Below are 16,815 nucleotides of genomic sequence, written 5' to 3' on the forward strand. Positions count from 1 at the left end.
AAAAAAATTATGGCTGTTTGCAAAAGCACAATGTGGCTCTTTTGTATCAAGATCCTCCGAAATGGTGCCGAGCAGCACTTTTATTGCTTTGGCCTGAGCACATACATGTGTGGGGGTCACTGTATTTAAAAAAAATAATATAAATAAATAAAAAGGGGGGGGGCTGCAAGCTAACAGCCACTAACTGCTCCGTTTTTTTTTTTTATACTAATAATACATGTTAGTCAATCTTTTTTTCCCCACACATTAAGTGTGACATCAGAGCAGAAGAAACTAGTGCAAATGCGAGTCTCTGTGGCTCAATCTAGCGTCTCTGCCTCGGTGGTCCTTGTCCCTCTCCCTGGTCCGAAGCCTCTCTCGCTCTCTGCCATGGTGGTCTTCGGGGTCCGCCATGAAATGCTGGTGCGGCCTGCGGTGGTCGTAGTCGTCGTCGCGACGATGAGGGTGATGATGGCGATGGTCACGGTTGGTATAGCTTCTGCCGTCGTCCTCCTCCTCGTCTTCTGGTCTTTGGGTGCGACTGGCTTCAGGTTTGCGGTGGTGGTGGTGGTGGTGATGGCGGCGAGAGTGCTGGGCCCGCTTGGTTTCGCTACACAGGAGAGGCTCTTCCTCCTCGTCCTCGCGCTGACCCTCGTCGGGTTTCTCCTGGGACGAGGAGGGGGGATCCTGGCCGGAGGGGTTGTCATGGGGACCTTTCCTCTTAGACGCGGCCGACTTCTTGCCCTTTTGCTCGTCCTGTCAAAGTGAACGGCAACACGCAGACGCTTTATGTAACATTTTGATTTTGTCGCCCCTTTTTCCCGTTGTAGGCGTAATTCTCAGTATTCATTTTGTTTGGGGTAAAAGAACATTTGTGATGAATGGGGTCAAGAGGAGGCAAAACAATGCAGTGGACTTGGATGATTCGTCACTCACCAGAAAATGTCACTTGTGAATCTATCCAGTGGAGGATGATAGGGAGAAATGAAAGATGAATAAATGGATGCAAAATTCAATAAATATATGGATGGGCTATGTTTTCAAATGATATGATATCACACGGGTTGTTATGACACGTCACGTGTTCTCGGTGTTACAGACCGGCATGACGGTGGGACAGGTAGGCAGCGTGTTCTCGGCCAGTCGGGCCACCAGATCGTTGGTGGGTTCCATTTCAGGCGGATGCGTGGCCCTCCAATACGACTCCAGATAGTCGGCAATGTGCTCGCAGGCGTCCGTCAACTGGTTCTCGTCCAAAATGATGTCGAACATTTCCTGTGGGGGAAAATAAATAAATAATTACGCAACATGAAGTCATTGCAGCAAGATAACCACCAAAAGACACTTCATCCGAGACACCATGAGGTCCAATGGAAGATTAGAATTCTCCATTCCTCTTTATTTCTTCCGGATTCAACGACACATGTCAAATAGCCACAATATGGAAGCTCACCGGCGGACACTGGGCCAGCTTGTCTGCAGCCACCAGCTGAACGTTGAGGTGTTTGGTCTGAGACTTTCCCCTGGTCTTGATCAGCCTGGTCAACACCTGGAGAAAGGTAAGTGCATTTCTGTAAAAACAGAATTAGCTTACCAAAAATATAATAATAATAACTCCACTCATGTCCACAATAGGCCCCAAATTTCCCCACTATCTTCTCACTGTTTACCTTTGGAGAGGAAATCTTGACGTAGACGAGGATGGGCGCCAGGGAGGTCTTGGACACCTGTAAAGGATGGTTGACGGTGTCCGCGTCCAGGACCACCAGCTGTAAGCTGCGGGCCAGTTCAAATATGCGTTCCACCTCCCCCTGGATCTGGGCTGCAATGGCAGAAGAAAATTTTAGACCTGCCCTATTGACTCCATTTTATAGATATTGATGATGGGGAAGAGCAGAAAGGAGCATTCAAATGCGTTCGTTTACATACCAGCAGCATCTGTGTTAAAAGAGCAACAAAAAAAAAAGGACAAAATGTAAACAAACGGAGTCGAGTACTGTTACAATGAGCGGTAGCGCATACTAGCATCAAGCTAACAAGTTACCTAAATTAGAACGGGTGTTGGTGCGGTCAATTAAGGCTTTTTTCCCTGGGTTGTTCAGTATGGAGCGCTTAGCCAATGAGATGTCCGCTGTCACCCGTGTGATTGTGATTCTACAAAAAAGAAATGATATTTCATTATTTATATATACACGAGGATCTTCGGCACGCTGTTTGCTGTCAATAGGACTTTAGCGACACATTTTTTTTGTCGTTGAATGTTTTGCATTCCAATTTACATACAAATTTGGATTTAGCATTGAACTGACCTGCCTTCGAATCGATGTTTCAAAAAGTCAAAAAGGGCTTTTTGCATCATATCTGTCACCTGGAAAAACAGGAAAGGTCATCATGAAAATATCCAATAAAAGGGGGGAGATTTAAGAGGTCACCTCTAAACCCTTCAGCGAAGGTCCCATGAGAACCACAGGACGCATGGTCGGCACCACGTCGTACATGGACACCTGCTCGCCCTGCACCCAACAACAAAACAATTCATTCCCATGTCGAGTCTAACTCAACTGTATGCCAAATTTCTACCATTTACAGTATATGCTGGAAAAAAAAAAACCATCCATCCATATATGTAAGACTTTGTAGCTGTAGTTTAAAAAAAACAGACTTACCGGCTTCTTTTTCACCTGCTGATTGGCTGTTGAATGAGACAGTAAGTGTCCAATCACATGGAGTCACACTGGCAACATACTAAGCGTTCTCACCTTGTGAAGGAGGCGTGTATTTCTTTGAGTTCATATCTTGAGCTATTTGCGATGCTGCTTTGCTGAAACAATAGGTTTGGTTTGAGTTGATTTAGGAGCACTTTGAAAGTGCTATGACTTACCTGGCTAAGGCCTTGGCCGCCTTTCTGGCTTGGACTTCTCTCCTGATTAGGATGGTTTCCAAATTGACCGGACTGGGGATAAAACCCACCACGCCATCCTCCTTCACAGGCCGGCCGAGCCACCATTCGTTGCTAAATTTCTGTTCATACAAAGATGTCTTGAGATACGAGGCAAGTTATTCATCGGATGATTTTGGGGTTACGACCTCTTTGACGTGGAGAAAATCTCGAGCCTCAAAGGTGATGGCCTGACCCGGTACCGGCACGTTGTCGTCATCTGCTGGCGTGTAGGAGAAGTTGCAACGTACGGCGAAAGCCACAGGCCGGTACTGAGGACACGGGACACACAAACACCCTAATTGACGACTTCATCAAAAGTGTTTTTGCAATGAATAGTTATTCTTCATCTTAGGCAGGACAATTTGGAGAGTAAAGTCTGAAATACCTTTGCTTTCTCCAACTGAACCTGGGCGTTTCTTTCCTCAGCGGCGTCCGAGTCGTGGCGCTCTCCCTGAAAGAAGGCACAAGTGTATTATCATTAGCTGGCCCTGGCTCATTTGCATGATCTGTTGTCTCTGAGACTTTTTATACCTCATTCTGTATTTGGTAGGTTAAAAAAAAATCTGCATGCTCCACAAATCAAGAACCTCGCTTGGTCTATGGGTCATGATTGTGTCGCAGTAAGGAGATTAAGACAGCACGCGCCAATCCGAGATTTAAAAAAAGAGGGACGGGGGAAAGATAGGAACGACTCTATGTCAGTTGTTAAATAAGACATATACAAGTGTTATTTTTATCTTTAACTTGAAGCCTGGCCAACTCTTCACTTTTTATAGAGATGATTCATTTGATTTTTGCGTGTCGTACGTATTTTGTGATACCAGCACAGACATGAACATGTGAAGGCAAACACATCTAGATGAGATGGACAGATATATGCTGAAAAATTGTTGAGCAAACCAGCCTGCATAAGGAAATCAATTAACAAATAAACTGCATGGATTTTTCAACCAATAAAATTGAGTTTATCGAGGCTGTGTAGATAAAGCACGCACATAATGAAATCTCTGTTGTACCACTAGTTTTTGATTGATTGATTGCTTTGATTGTTTTGCGAACTTCTTCATATCAACCCGAGAAACTGTCCATACACCATGATGTGAACCAAGTTTCAATTTTAACTTCCCAGAAAAACAACAGTCCATCTGCATTTAAGTGAGTGAAATAGTCAAACAATTCAATCTCGAGTCAAATCAACATGGGCTCCATCAACTAGTGGTTCCAGACCAAGAGATTATATAACTCCTTCTACATGCAAACCGCAGTGATAGGCCAACAGCACACGTACGCGCACGCATTCCGGCTGGTTTAGTGGAGTGGAAAGGAAAGGCTTCACACAGGGATTAGTGCCCGGTGAAACAGATGGCGCGTTCTGTGACACTTCCTGTTCCACGCACGCGCGTAAACACAAGACAAATGTTGTATTTTTTACCTTTTTCTTGGGTGGCATCCTCCCTAACAACGAGCACCGCCGTCATTCCACGCGTGTCCGAGTTTGGGGCTCACCTGCGAAGCCTTTTGGTTGATACGTACACCGGGGCGCACGCTCTCCAACCACACGCGTAAAAACCTTCCCAAAACGTAAAAAAAAAAAAAAAAAAAAAAGGCACGATTCTTCTGCTACCACCAAGGTGACGACAGCACGCGTGGAATTGAGGAGTGGCGTGAAGATGGGTGGGAAGATAGTCCTTCGGGTATTAACGGCTTATTCCCCTGTGCGCATCGCCGAGGAGCAGTCGGACGCGCGGTGCACGCCGGTTAAATAAACGCGCCAGTGCATGCGCGTTGCGTTTGACAACCCTGCTTCAAGCGCGTGCGCGTCTGCACTCAAACGTGAACCAGTGAAGCGACAAAAGCGTTTAATTCCCGTGCGAGCAAATCCATGACAGTTCCCTCAAAAGTTCATTCGGTTTCTTGGAGTGTCTTCTTTCTTTCTGTTGGATATTTGGAAGGATTCTTACATAATAGAGATGATAGGAGCTATGATATGCTGAAGTGGCAATTGAAACGCTTAGGCTGGATGCGGTGAAGCGTGCAAGCGCTCCACTAACTTCCGATAAGAATCACCAAACGAGCAGCCAGGTCGCGCACGGACACTTCATTAGAACAATTCTGTCTTTACATTGTCAGAGAGATATTCCTTAGTTTATGAAATCATACAGGAGCCTTACTTGATAGAGGTAAGAATTTACAATTATGTGTCTGAATTTAAGCTTCTATTAACACGTGGGGAAGGGACTACTGATGAAAATGAGCTTTTTGCTAATTCAGGTACATTTACCTTTCATAAGTATTGTTGATTAATATACTGTACATGACTTATTTTTAAATAAATAAAAAATGGAATAAGGAAAAATACAACTAAAATGTAAATAATTCAACTGTCCATCGTGATTTAATCCTGCAATTCAATAAATTGTGCCCCTCCCTTTTTTTTTGGTCAGTCTACATGTAATGCTGCAGCATTTCTGTTTGAACTTCTAAAACGGTCTTGAGTGATGTTAACAGTTAGCATACCGTAATTTCCGGACTATAAATCGCGGTTTTTTTCATAGTTTGGGTGGGGGGGGCGACTTATGCTCAGGAGCGACTTATATATGTTTTTTTTCCACAAATTTTTACTTGATCATTAAGACATCACTTACTTACAAGTATAGTTGACCACTTCCCATGTTATTTTTAGTATAGTTGATCACTTCACATGCTTTTATATCTTTATCTTGAACATATTCAAAACAAAAAATAGAGAAAACATCAAATAAAGCAATTAACACTTTAAAGCACCATATCCAAGTCCACTGTCTGCTGTATGTACACTTGCTCCATTTTTGCTCCTATTATATTTATTATTATTATTTATTATTATTTGTTTATTTATCATTTATTCAACACTCTTATTTATTCATTGTTTGTGCCTTCTTGGGGTTTTCTTGTGTTGCTTGTATGCATATGTGTACTATCTCACCGAAGGATAGTGGAAACGTAATTTCAATCTCTTTGTGTGTCTTAGTATATATATAAAATAAAAAAAAAAAAAAAAAAAAAAAAAAAATCGACGATAAAGCAGACTTTGACTTTGATAAAACAACCAAAAAAAATTATATTTTCAGACGAAACTGGATGAGGGCGCTCTAAATTTCACCGTTGGCCGTGACTCATCAACTGGGTGGGCTTAAGAAAAATGGCACCAAAAAGAAAGTCATATTTTGCAGGTTACAAACTTCAAGTTGTAAAATATGCAGCTGAAAACAGTAATCGAGCAGCAGAAAGAAAGTTTGGAGAACCGTGATGTACCAATGGATTACTATTTCAAGTGACGTCAGTAGCGCGGCGCGGCGGTTGTTTACATACAAATGTGCCCACTACCGGCATCATTAGCGGTGATCATTTCTAAGTGACACGGAGGACAAAGAGTTTGAAGGAATTAAGGATTTGGAGTGACATAGAAGGTTTGAAAAATTATTATGGCTTTTACGCACGCCCGGTCCTACTCTACTAAGTCGGGGGCCGGCGCTCGGCCGAGTGGTTGTCCGCGAACGGTGCGCGGGGCTCGGACATGGCCATTACGCACGCCCGGTCTGTCTGGAAGTCCACGCCGCCACACGCTTGGAAGTTTGTTTTGTTTAATAAAGAGCCGTTTACCAAACCCACGTCTATCCTTGTACTTTGTTAACGCTACAATATAGTTATATAGTAGATCTGTGGAATAAAGACGAGGCTGACGTCAGGGCGCACGCGCGGCTATGTTGACAAAGGACGAGGAATTTGATCGATGGATTTAATGGAATTAAAGTGCACGGATGGTTTGATAATATTATTGGCTTGTATTATAGTTATTTGAAATATAGTTTACCTATCGTTATATGAGCCTGTGGAATATTTTGAAGTGCAAGCGCCCTCAGCCGTGCGCACCCATTGTTGACAAAGAACGATCGATGGATTTAATGAATTGGAGTGACACCGATGGTTTTATAAACATGTTATTCATGTAATAGTTGTCCTTAATCACTCTATATGTTACGTCAGGCCCGTTCTCAGCTCTTTGTTTGTGTTTGTCACGTTAGCATACCTATCGTTTAGCCTGTTGTTGCTATTTAATGAATTGGAGTGACACTGATGGTTTTATAAACATGTTATTCATGTAATAGTTGTCCTTAATCACTCTATATGTTACGTCAGGCCCGTTCTCAGCTCTTTGTTTGTGTTTGTCACGTTAGCATACCTATCGTTTAGCCTGTTGTTGCTATCGTTTAGCCTGTTGTTGCTCATTCATGACTGTTTTTGGTGTGGGATTTTGTCGAATAAATTGCCCCCAAAATGCGACTTATACTCCGGAGCGACTTATATATGTTTTTTTTCACTTTTTGGGGCATTTTATGGCTGGTGCGACTTAGACTCCGGAGCGACTTATAGTCCGGAAAATACGGTATGTTGATTGTTTGCATTATAGTCAAAACTATGTTGTTGTTTTTTAATACACAAAGGGTAACTCTTTTATGTTTAGTTTGACAGTAAAGTAGAAGTAGGAAGTGAATTGTTGTGAACTGTGACACAGTAATTGGCTGGGTGACCCACCCCATTCTCTCATTTGTCCATCTTAAAAACATAAATACAATCCTTCCTTGGTATCCTGATCTAATATTGCAGGTGCATGAACGCCGGTCACTTACATAAGTGGACTGCACTCGCCGCCAGTTGCCCAACCCACAGCAATACATCAAGACATCAAGTCTCAGGAGGAAGAGGAGGCTGAAGATGCCTGCGGGGGAGGAACTTTGTTGTCTCAGGTCGGGAGACGTCTTGATGTGTAGTGGTGCCGGGGAGTTCCACTCGTGTCGCGACACTGGTTCAAGTTGTGTATGGGGGAGTCAGCAGGTCCAAAAAGGTGTCGTCTCACTTCATTTCTTCGTCACCGATGAGATGTTGGAGGGGGGATTCCCCCCTTCAAGGGTCCTCTTTCACCTGTTTGTGCTCCTCCTCATGTGAATGTGTGTGTTTGTGTGCGCGCTGTAGCCGAAGCCCTCACCTCCCTGCCTCTGTTGCCATGGCGCAGCAAGTAACATTAAGGCTAGCGCAGGAGGCACACAGCCTGAATTCAAATTAGCAAGACCCCCACCACTCCTCACAACAACAGCAATCTCCTCCCTCCTCCTCCAGACACAGATAATGTGCTGTGTGAAGTTCTGTTACCTTCCCCAAGTAGGCTGAATTGTAGATTTATATTTTAATTAGGATACATTGCACTCCATAATATTGTACCTAAAAAAACATACAGTAATTAAATATATTTTTAAAAGTTAAACAGTTTTGTTTATCAAATTAATCAAAAATATATTTAGGACATTTCACATACAACTAAAATATTCTTTTAGGGTATTTGTTAATTTTGAATTTGACATTTTGCTGGGAGAAGTCAAATTTTTGAGAACCAAATGTTCCCATGATTAACGTGCGTTGTACAAAAATGGAAATAAGAATATTTATGATGATTATGGTGTGTGTGTGTGTGTCAGAACATACTGTGCCTCTTGAATATCTTGGTCACACAGGTGAAGTAGAAGAAGGCCAGGCTGACCAAAGCGTTCTTTAGTGGGAACAAAACGGGCGTGATGAGTCCGAAGATGGCCAGCAGGGTCACCCGTGTGACCAAGAAGGGAAGATCCTGGAGAGCCACCCCAGCAATGCATGAAAATGGGCCATGAGGGATGAGAGTGGCCCGCAGGCTGGACAGGAAAGCCAGAAAGAAGACTGGGTACACCCAGGCCGAGTAGAAGGTGGTCGGTTCGCCGGCCATCCGCACCATCTCCACTGTGTCCAACCAGAACAGGAAACAATCCACAAACGCCTCCAACCTGGCATCATTCCTCATTAGGAAGCCCAGGCGACCTGGGAAGGCTCGCGAGGACGAGTACAGGTAGGCGGCACCTGAAGATCTGGAAGTGATCGGCGTGGAGCGGCCCGCGTGGCGGTCAGAGCGCCAGTGGGGTGCGTAAGACTTGTTGGGGGACTCTGATTGGTGGTTGGACGTGGCGTCATTTTGGGCGTCATTGGAGTTGGAGCTAACTGTCTCCAGGTGGATCTGGACCGGGGCAGGTAGTTCAAAGGTAAGGTCCACGTTGTCTGCTGCAAAACATAACAACCGTTGGGAACAAAACCAGTCGGCACATTTTGAAGCTTAATAAATCAAACTCAGGTGGTATAATGTAAAATGTGAGGTCACAGTTGTAGAAACAAATAAAACCTGTTGTGGTTTATGAAATGTACGTTACATTGTCCGAGGAGCCTGAAGGGCCGCAGCCTCTCCACCAGGTCCACGCAAATGAGCGAAAACATCACCAAAGAGATGGGCAACTCAGCAAAGTGGTCCAGGCGCACGCCTGCGTTGACTTGCACCTATTAGATAGATTGTTGAAGAGATAAAGATTTTTTAAAGAAATAGCAACAAAAAATAAATAAATGGCTTATGTGCTGTAGAATAGTTTAAAAATAAATGTCTGAAGTTAATAGGCAACCTGTCACATTACTGCTTATGTTACTGAATAACTCATGGTCATGTGACAGTGTCAATTTGTAATTCCTATTTTGTGAAAATATTTTTCCTTCTTACCTGGGAGCTTGCTATTACAATAGAAAAGCAAGGCAGCGTGCACAAGAGGAGATAGGCCAGCACTGTTGGTCTCCTTAGGGGTGGCATGCAAAAAGACATTTTCTATGTCATGGTAAATTTCAGGTCTAAGGTTATCCTTAGACATTCTTGTATTACGGTAACACACTCACCATCGTGTGGTCCTGAGTCTCCACCCCCTCAGGACGCAATACTTGAGGGGCAGCCACACCAGCAGGGCGCAGGAGGTCACGTAGGCTACGGAGGAGGCCACCACCAGCCAGTAGGTGGTGTTGTCACGTCCCCTCACGTTGCTCAGCAGGCGGGCGAAGCGCTCGGAGAGCACTAACGTGGGGACAGCCAGTGCGGCAAATTGCAGCAGCTCGTAGACGGCCAACTTTAGCGTCTTGGCCGAGGCCATGTCGAGAGGCGATGATGATGTTGACGACGACGGAGCAACGATGTGGACTCTGCACACTTTGGGAAAGAAGTGAGCTTACACTGCACAATAGGAGTGAGATTGCTTTATGGTTGACTTTTTTACGAGACACTCACCGTGCATCCCATCATGAACCAACAGTGACATTACAGAGTTGAATTCACATTCAAAAGTCTTCATCAGGCCAGGATAAAACCACAGACAGCTCTAGGATTTTTTTCAGTCCCTGGGCTAAGCTTTCTGACAGGGCCTTAGCCCCCCCAGCACCACCCCTACCATAACGCCATCCCTGCATACTAATTGCAATAGTGAAATTAGAATTTTTGAAGCTAAAATATTGATTAAAATTTTTGGAAATTATATTTGAATTAAATTAGAAACAAATTTAAAATTGAAATAGTTTTGAAAATGATCACAATGTACATAGTAACTGAGATTTACATATTTTAAGGACAGCTACTATAAAAAATTTGAATTACATAAAACACCACCACCACCACAGAGATTGTTCTATACATTTTGCCCGTTTGTCGTTTTATTGTGAATACCAATTGAGAAGTATGTTTTAAAGAATGCATTACAAAGAACAGGGTATGAGTTGTTTAAAAATAAAATAAAATCATACTGATGCATGTTGTATTACAAAAAAAAAAGGCAGCATGTTCCACTTGGGTTTCAGTCCAACACCCTAATTTGTTATGACACTCAATCAAATTTCATACAAATTAACAAGGCAAAATGAAACGAAAGTGATTGCACTAACTCCAGTTCAAGTTAATGACTTCATTTCCAGTCACTGCTAACATCTACACCAGTAAGCCTTGTGTGGAAGAAAGTCGGGTCCACGGCATGGGGAGGGAACTAAACTTATGACTTAGTTTCACTTTGAAATGCGCACAAGGAGGTTTGTTTATGTTCTCATCCGACAATATGACGATCACAAACGGCGACGTGAAGACATTTTCTTCCTTCCATAATGTACAACTTACAGAATCGGAACATCACCCGTGGTCCCGCTCTTCCCGGAATACGTACATCCTCTTGCCCCCGTTTCTCGGCATTTTGTAAATAGCATAACAATCAACACATAAATTAAAAATACTCTACAAAAGAAAAAGAAACTTATGGATAGTTTTTTTTTTTTCTTCCACTTAGTACTCTGAGGCTGAGCGCTAACTGTGCTAACAATATTTACAAGAGCCATGTGCATGCTTTGCTCACCTCACCCCAGAAAAGACGAACAAATAAAAGTGGCGCCAGCTTTCCGTACTTGGGGAAAAAAACATACAAAATGTAGCCAGTTGATGCCACTTTTGTACGACACGGTTAGCACAGTAGTGTGAGTACAAAGGCTGTTAGTTTTTGGAGAGTTTTGACCGGACAACAAAACACAAAAAAAAGTGCAACTAAATATAATAGTGCTGCACAACTCCTCCAATTCTCCCAGACATCGGAAAAAAGCACAAGTCACACCATTATGGACTTCTAATGAAGGGGATCATTCCGATTTCTGGAATAACAATGTGGTGTTCACTTTTTGTAATGAGCGTGCATCCCCATATGTTCTCTTGCCACACGGACAATGAATACAAGACTATAATTGATCATTTAAAAAAAAAAAAAAAGACTTGAAATGATTTAGCTAAATTTATGTAATGTAAGAAATAATTTAGGATTTTCTTTCTTACCTCTGATGCTTTGGGACAAATTGACCTGGGACTGTTATTGCTGTTTCTGTTGAAGGACATATTACAATGGATTGAATTTTTTAAATTCAGAATAACATCGCATATACGTAACTAATTGGTTTAATATTCTGCAGAAAATACATGGGTCGTTGTGCTCATTTTCACTATGTTGGAGAATTGGGAGGTCGGCAACTTTACCTTGGATTTCAGCATTGTCAAAATAAACATTGGAGATGTTTGATCTGGCACAACTACGCTGACTTTTGGTGTCAATGAGTGTTTGTTTGGGGTGGGGGGCCTATAGTAAGGCCTTCTCTGAGTAGGGGGCTTGAGGAGGCTCTGCGGAGGGTGGCGGCATCTGGCCAGAGGGGGTGCCATAGTTAGGCAGCGTCTGGATGGCAGCGGCGCGGCCGGTCCCGGGAACCGAGTAGGCCTGCGCGTCGGCCGGCGGCATGCCACCCGGCGCGGCGTAGACGGCAGGCTGAGCCATGTACAGGTGGGCCTCGCTGGTCAAACAAACACAATGTCACGCTGGAGTTACTACCACATGAATGCCAAGAGGGCTAAAAGTACTTACTGTGTCAGAGCTGGGTGAAAATAGACTAATTTCATGAAATAAACTGAAAGTGAAGTAAAAGTGAACAAAAACCTTGCTATTTTATTAGACAAATACTTCAAAGATGACATTTTTTTCGAAGATTAAAATGTGAAAAACTTGATTGACGCTCTATCGCTAATCTTCCTTGTCAGATTCAATTCCTTTTTTTCTCCACAGATTTGAGAATAAAATATACAAATGAAATATTGTTACATAAGTACAAATGAAACAATACGTCTTTGTCTCCGAGTCCATGGCAGTCTCATCTCACCTGCCTTAATTTACGCAACTCTTCATTTTGCCGCTGACCAGCGTCGTTCGTCCCTTCGGCTGACTCGTCATATATTTCTTTTGTGCCACTCTTCGCTTTCTTGATCATATTGTCCCAAAAATTTCTTTGTGGTTTTCTGACAGCTTTTCTCCCTTTCTGTCATCTCCTCTGCAGGTAACCCGAGTGTACGTCATGACGTTCGGCGGTCTTATCTGACCTGTGTCCAGGTACGGGCTGCTGGCCTTGAAGCTGCTCCACGGGCACGTTGTAACCGGGGACGCCACCGCCACTCATCCCGTACGAACTCGCGGCGGGGTACACCTTGCGCTGTCACAAACAGGCATCAGGATGTTGGCACCATAGGCGGAGCCGTCGGTGTGCATTGTACCTGCTGTTGCGTGGCGGCGGGGGGCTGCTGCATGTAGTACTGCTGACTCTGCAGCTTGGCATACATGGCATACACGGGGTCTTCGTTCATGAGTTTGGCGTAGAGCGACAGGGCTTCCATCACCTTCACGTTGAGATCCGACAGCTCAGAGTGCTTCCTGGTCACACGGATGATACACGGGTCGACATGAACGACTAATGATGAAACTTGGCAAGTGTTTGATGATGGGACGTACCGATCTATGTCCTCCAGTTTCTGGTCAATGAGGGGCCCCATTTGATTGCACGCTCCTGACATACAACAAAACGAACACAAGCTACATCATTAACACTGTTGCATACTTAAATTTCCTTTGGTGGATAAATCAAGTATTGACAATATGTGTGGCATTTAGTATTTGAATAACAAGTTTACCTTCCAGCTGTAACAACTCAACACTGTCTGACTGGTTGTCCGTGGGGTCTGCGCTCTGAATCATCTGCAGTAATTGGTCCATTTTGTCCTGAAAATACATTTTTAACACAACCCCTGAGTTGATCAAACTATGGCGCCAAATGAGAATATTAGTGCCATTTTTACCTCATCGATGAAAACGGGCTCTTGTTCCGGCTCAATGGTCTCCACCTGAACGTCTTCGCTAAACTGCACCGTCTTTTTCTCCGTCTTCACTGTGAGAAGAGCAGAAACTGATGGAAAAAAATGCTCCTTGTTACATAAATGAAGGCAGACTGTTTGGCGGGTCACCTGTTGTGGGCTATTTGTACAATACTATCTCCTATTGTGGCCTATTTGTACGTAATATACCGCCCCCTGGTAGCCTACATGCACACCTGACAAGGAGCTGCACAATCTATTGAATCAAAGCAGGAAACTCATGATGTACAAGTTCTTCGCATTATATTTCATGATGTCATTATGATATGATGATATATGTCTAGTTGTGTGTTTATGCGTGTGTGTCTGTGTACGTACTCATTTCGGGTTCTGCTGTGAGATCAGCCGTGACAAAATTGGAGGGGAAGAGGCCCACCCCCTGATATGTCTCCCCCTTCCACCAGTTGGGGTCGCTAAAATGAAGTTAAAAACATGTATTTAGTCACATGACCCACACACGCGCTGTTGACGTGGAGATAGGGTACGTATACGTATTGACCTGTCGTCCAGGACGGTGATGATCTCTCCCGACTTGAAGGTGAGCTCGTTGTCCTCGGCCGCCTCGAAGTCGTAGATGGCGCGCACCTTGCGCCCGTCAGACTTGTGCACGGGCATCAGTGCCGAGGTGCTGGGGTAGAGGCCGGAGAAGGACGTCTGGCCCTGCTGCCGCTGCTCCTTCAAGGATAGCTCGATAGCTGCAGTTTCAACAAAGAGGGGAGGATGTTTTGCATCTCGACAAATTTAGAGTGTGCTTCAACTTGAAAAATAATTGGATTGAAGAGCCTCTTGCCTTTACCTTTGGCCAAGTCGTCTTCTTCTTTCTTGTTTGAGGAGGTGGCGGGATCTTTTGCCACCAGGGCGGGACTCGCTTTTGCTTGCTCTGCCGCCTGAGATCAAAAACGGGTCACACATTGACCTCAATCTAAAGGCAACCAATTGCTGGACGCAGTCTGACCTGAGAGCCCACCATGGGGAACGTGACGCCCTGCTCGCGCAGATTCTTGATCATGGCCGAGATCAGGCTGAGTTGGGGGTCGTTGCGGAAGTCCTCAGCCCACTCCACCATCAGCGCCTTCAGCTTCTCGCACACTTTAGGGTGACCCTAGGAGTAAGAATAACCAAACTAGAGGCAGCACAATACTATCTAGTCAGAACAATGCGCATGGAGACGATTGCAAACCTTATTTAAGACGTTGCTGACTTCACTGGCAAACTCTCTAGAGCACACTTCCAGGTGAAAGATCTTGCCACAGTTGGACACGCATGCACCAAGAAGCTGCCAGCACACGCACAATGACTTATTGTCAAAAATACACTTCATTAAGTATAGTAATAATAATTACATCTCTTTTTTTTTTCAAAGCCGTAATGCTTTATGGGGGACAGTATTGTGGTTGCTCAGAAATGTTCTTTTTCCTGAGAAAGACAGTTTGGATTTGAGTTCTGTGTGCTTACAGTGAGTGCCTGCATGGCCACATGGGGGTCCTTGTGATTCACACGTCTCATTATAGAGCGGAGACATTCTTTGGGCCTGCCAAGCAACAAAGATAAAAATTAACACTGGCTACGGCTTAGCAATCGATTAGTCTGTCAATTATTTGATCAATTAATTAAGTTTTTAATGCATCCCTATATTCCAAAACAGGACATTGTTTGAAATTGACAGTGCAGAAAATGCACAAATGTTAATTAGGATTCAATTACTGCTTTGGTTCATAACATCATTGATAAATTTTATTTGCAAATGTGTTATTTTGATGAAACACGAGTCTATTTCCATGAAGGGCTTGAGAAATATGAGAATATTTTTAAGGGGCTGAAATGTTAAATATGTGGACAATCTCTAAACAATTTATCAAATAATATCAATTTGGTGATTGATAAGTTATTGATTAATGGCTGCACCTCTACATATAACTTTGTAAGCACGTATAGCAAAAAGTGTAACTGACCCATTACGTGACTGTCCTATCTTATCACAAATGTCCAAGATGAGGCCCCAGTCTTCTGCTGTGTTCATCTCACTGGTTGCTTTCTCTATGGAGGGGAAAAACATGTGAACAAGGCAGTAGATTTAAAAATTAAACCATCGAATGAAGATGAATTATTTTTAATACAAAATCTTTGCTGACAAAAACAAATTATCGTGATGACGTACTGTACACCTGCTCTAATCACCCGGATGTACAGCACGACTTTGTGAATACAAACAAGTCAAACTTTTAAGTGCTTTCACAAGCCGACTAAATTCTGAGTTACCCACCAAAATTATGTGCAAAATGCGTCATTAGTTATTTGACTTCCTGTTGTTAAAAACTTTTCCAAGGCAGTTCATCATCACGTAGGTGAATTGATGTGTCAGGGTTGATACGCTAGCCGAGCTAACAGGCTAACAACACATACTCAAGGAACGCCTGACGTGGATACCTTCGCCAAGTCAAACTACGCTTTAGTACATAAATTTGAATTTAACAAGTAGCGACAATTTCGTTTGAGACACCTTCAACAAAAGCCGCCCAGCCAGTCGAGACACTAGCCAAACAATGTTAGCATTTAGCATACTCCTTACCAACATCTTGGTCGAATGGGTTAGTGGCGAAGAGCGGCATCGCTGGAGCAACAAACGTCACCTTCCGCGCTTGTTGTCGTTTATCCTTATTTGGAACTATTCAAATGCATATTAGCGAGCGAGCTCTCGGTTGAATGTCGAAAAACGTCGGCCGGCCGATTTTTCTACACAGTCACTCCTTCTCGCTAGCAACACGCAAGGCATGCTGGGAAAGCGAGTCAAAGTCCACCCCGGGGGTAAATTGCAACCAAAAAAACACACACTCGATAATCACACTTTCAACTCTACTAATTTGTCTAAACTTTTATGTAAGTAGAAGTATGCGAGAGATGACGTAACCATACAGCTTGTGCCCCGTCCTTGTCATAAAAAAATGTCATTGTCACATGACGATTGTGATCACGTGACGATGTCTTGTCGGGCAACATAATGTGAGAAACGTCAATTTCAATCTTAAAAATTCCAAATTAATTACAAGTCAAAATAATGTTATTTGTGATTAATTAATATACAAGTATTTCTGTATTCATGACATTTGTAATTTTTTTAAATTTGTTAAAACGTCACTCTAGGTATGTAATGCACTTTGCACATTAAACTATAAATTCAGACGTTTCAGTTTCAATTAAAAACGTAATATAATTCTATTTTTTTGACTTTGTTAATATCTTAATTGCTTAACAG

General features: G+C 43.3%; 3 protein-coding genes across 7 annotated transcripts; all 3 read right to left on the reverse strand.

The window, feature by feature from the left end:
- Window positions 1-60: 60 nt before the first annotated feature.
- cacnb2b (calcium voltage-gated channel auxiliary subunit beta 2b) lies at window positions 61-7,786 on the reverse strand. Its single transcript, XM_088396741.1, has 14 exons — window positions 7,591-7,786; window positions 3,306-3,371; window positions 3,067-3,189; window positions 2,861-3,000; window positions 2,739-2,800; window positions 2,646-2,671; window positions 2,407-2,492; window positions 2,289-2,342; window positions 2,024-2,133; window positions 1,909-1,917; window positions 1,650-1,801; window positions 1,433-1,528; window positions 1,081-1,254; window positions 61-735 (listed from the first exon to the last, which is right to left on the reverse strand). Exons 1-14 carry the CDS (start codon window positions 7,636-7,638, stop codon window positions 274-276), a joined length of 1,608 nt encoding a protein of 535 aa, XP_088252867.1. The 5' UTR covers window positions 7,639-7,786; the 3' UTR covers window positions 61-273.
- Window positions 7,787-8,156: 370 nt separating this feature from the next.
- tmem236 (transmembrane protein 236) lies at window positions 8,157-10,319 on the reverse strand. Of its 2 annotated transcripts, XM_088396718.1 has the most exons (5): window positions 9,698-10,319; window positions 9,528-9,600; window positions 9,190-9,313; window positions 8,846-9,043; window positions 8,157-8,728 (listed from the first exon to the last, which is right to left on the reverse strand). In XM_088396718.1, the coding sequence occupies exons 1-5, from the start codon at window positions 9,943-9,945 to the stop codon at window positions 8,430-8,432; spliced, it is 942 nt and encodes a 313-aa protein (XP_088252844.1). In that variant the 5' UTR covers window positions 9,946-10,319; the 3' UTR covers window positions 8,157-8,429. The 2 variants fall into 2 exon arrangements, with proteins under 2 accessions (XP_088252844.1, XP_088252843.1); XM_088396717.1 differs by having other exon boundaries at window positions 8,159-9,043.
- A 149-nt stretch (window positions 10,320-10,468) lies between these two features.
- Window positions 10,469-16,508, reverse strand: stam (signal transducing adaptor molecule (SH3 domain and ITAM motif) 1). Of its 4 annotated transcripts, none has more exons than XM_088396705.1 (14): window positions 16,132-16,508; window positions 15,515-15,599; window positions 15,018-15,093; window positions 14,743-14,838; window positions 14,518-14,664; window positions 14,359-14,449; window positions 14,062-14,257; window positions 13,881-13,975; window positions 13,488-13,594; window positions 13,323-13,410; window positions 13,144-13,198; window positions 12,909-13,065; window positions 12,738-12,847; window positions 10,469-12,157 (listed from the first exon to the last, which is right to left on the reverse strand). In XM_088396705.1, the coding sequence occupies exons 1-14, from the start codon at window positions 16,169-16,171 to the stop codon at window positions 11,950-11,952; spliced, it is 1,551 nt and encodes a 516-aa protein (XP_088252831.1). In that variant the 5' UTR covers window positions 16,172-16,508; the 3' UTR covers window positions 10,469-11,949. The 4 variants fall into 4 exon arrangements, with proteins under 4 accessions (XP_088252831.1, XP_088252833.1, XP_088252832.1 ...); XM_088396707.1 differs by having other exon boundaries at window positions 13,488-13,576; window positions 16,132-16,507; XM_088396706.1 differs by having other exon boundaries at window positions 12,738-12,841; window positions 16,132-16,506.
- Between the last annotated feature and the right edge of the window lie 307 nt (window positions 16,509-16,815).

This window comes from Syngnathus floridae, chromosome 14 (assembly GCF_059516105.1).
Source record: "Syngnathus floridae isolate MCC-2025c chromosome 14, RoL_Sflo_1.0, whole genome shotgun sequence".
NCBI lineage: Eukaryota > Metazoa > Chordata > Actinopteri > Syngnathiformes > Syngnathidae > Syngnathus > Syngnathus floridae.

Coding starts and splice junctions, on each gene's coding strand:
- cacnb2b (XM_088396741.1), bottom strand. CDS start 7,638: ATGTATTGCTGTGGGTTGGGCAACTGGCGGCGAGTGCAGTCCACTTAT. Junction 2,672..2,738: donor ATACACGCCTCCTTCACAAG/GTGAGAACGCTT, acceptor CTCATTCAACAG/CCAATCAGCAGGTGAAAAAG. Junction 2,493..2,645: donor AGCAGGTGAAAAAGAAGCCG/GTAAGTCTGTTT, acceptor TGTTGGGTGCAG/GGCGAGCAGGTGTCCATGTA.
- tmem236 (XM_088396717.1), bottom strand. CDS start 9,945: ATGGCCTCGGCCAAGACGCTAAAGTTGGCCGTCTACGAGCTGCTGCAA. Junction 9,601..9,697: donor AGACTCAGGACCACACGATG/GTGAGTGTGTTA, acceptor GCCACCCCTAAG/GAGACCAACAGTGCTGGCCT. Junction 9,314..9,527: donor TTGTAATAGCAAGCTCCCAG/GTAAGAAGGAAA, acceptor TCTATCTAATAG/GTGCAAGTCAACGCAGGCGT.
- stam (XM_088396705.1), bottom strand. CDS start 16,171: ATGCCGCTCTTCGCCACTAACCCATTCGACCAAGATGTTG. Junction 13,595..13,880: donor CACAGCAGAACCCGAAATGA/GTACGTACACAG, acceptor TTTTTCCATCAG/TTTCTGCTCTTCTCACAGTG. Junction 13,199..13,322: donor TGAGTTGTTACAGCTGGAAG/GTAAACTTGTTA, acceptor GTTGTATGTCAG/GAGCGTGCAATCAAATGGGG.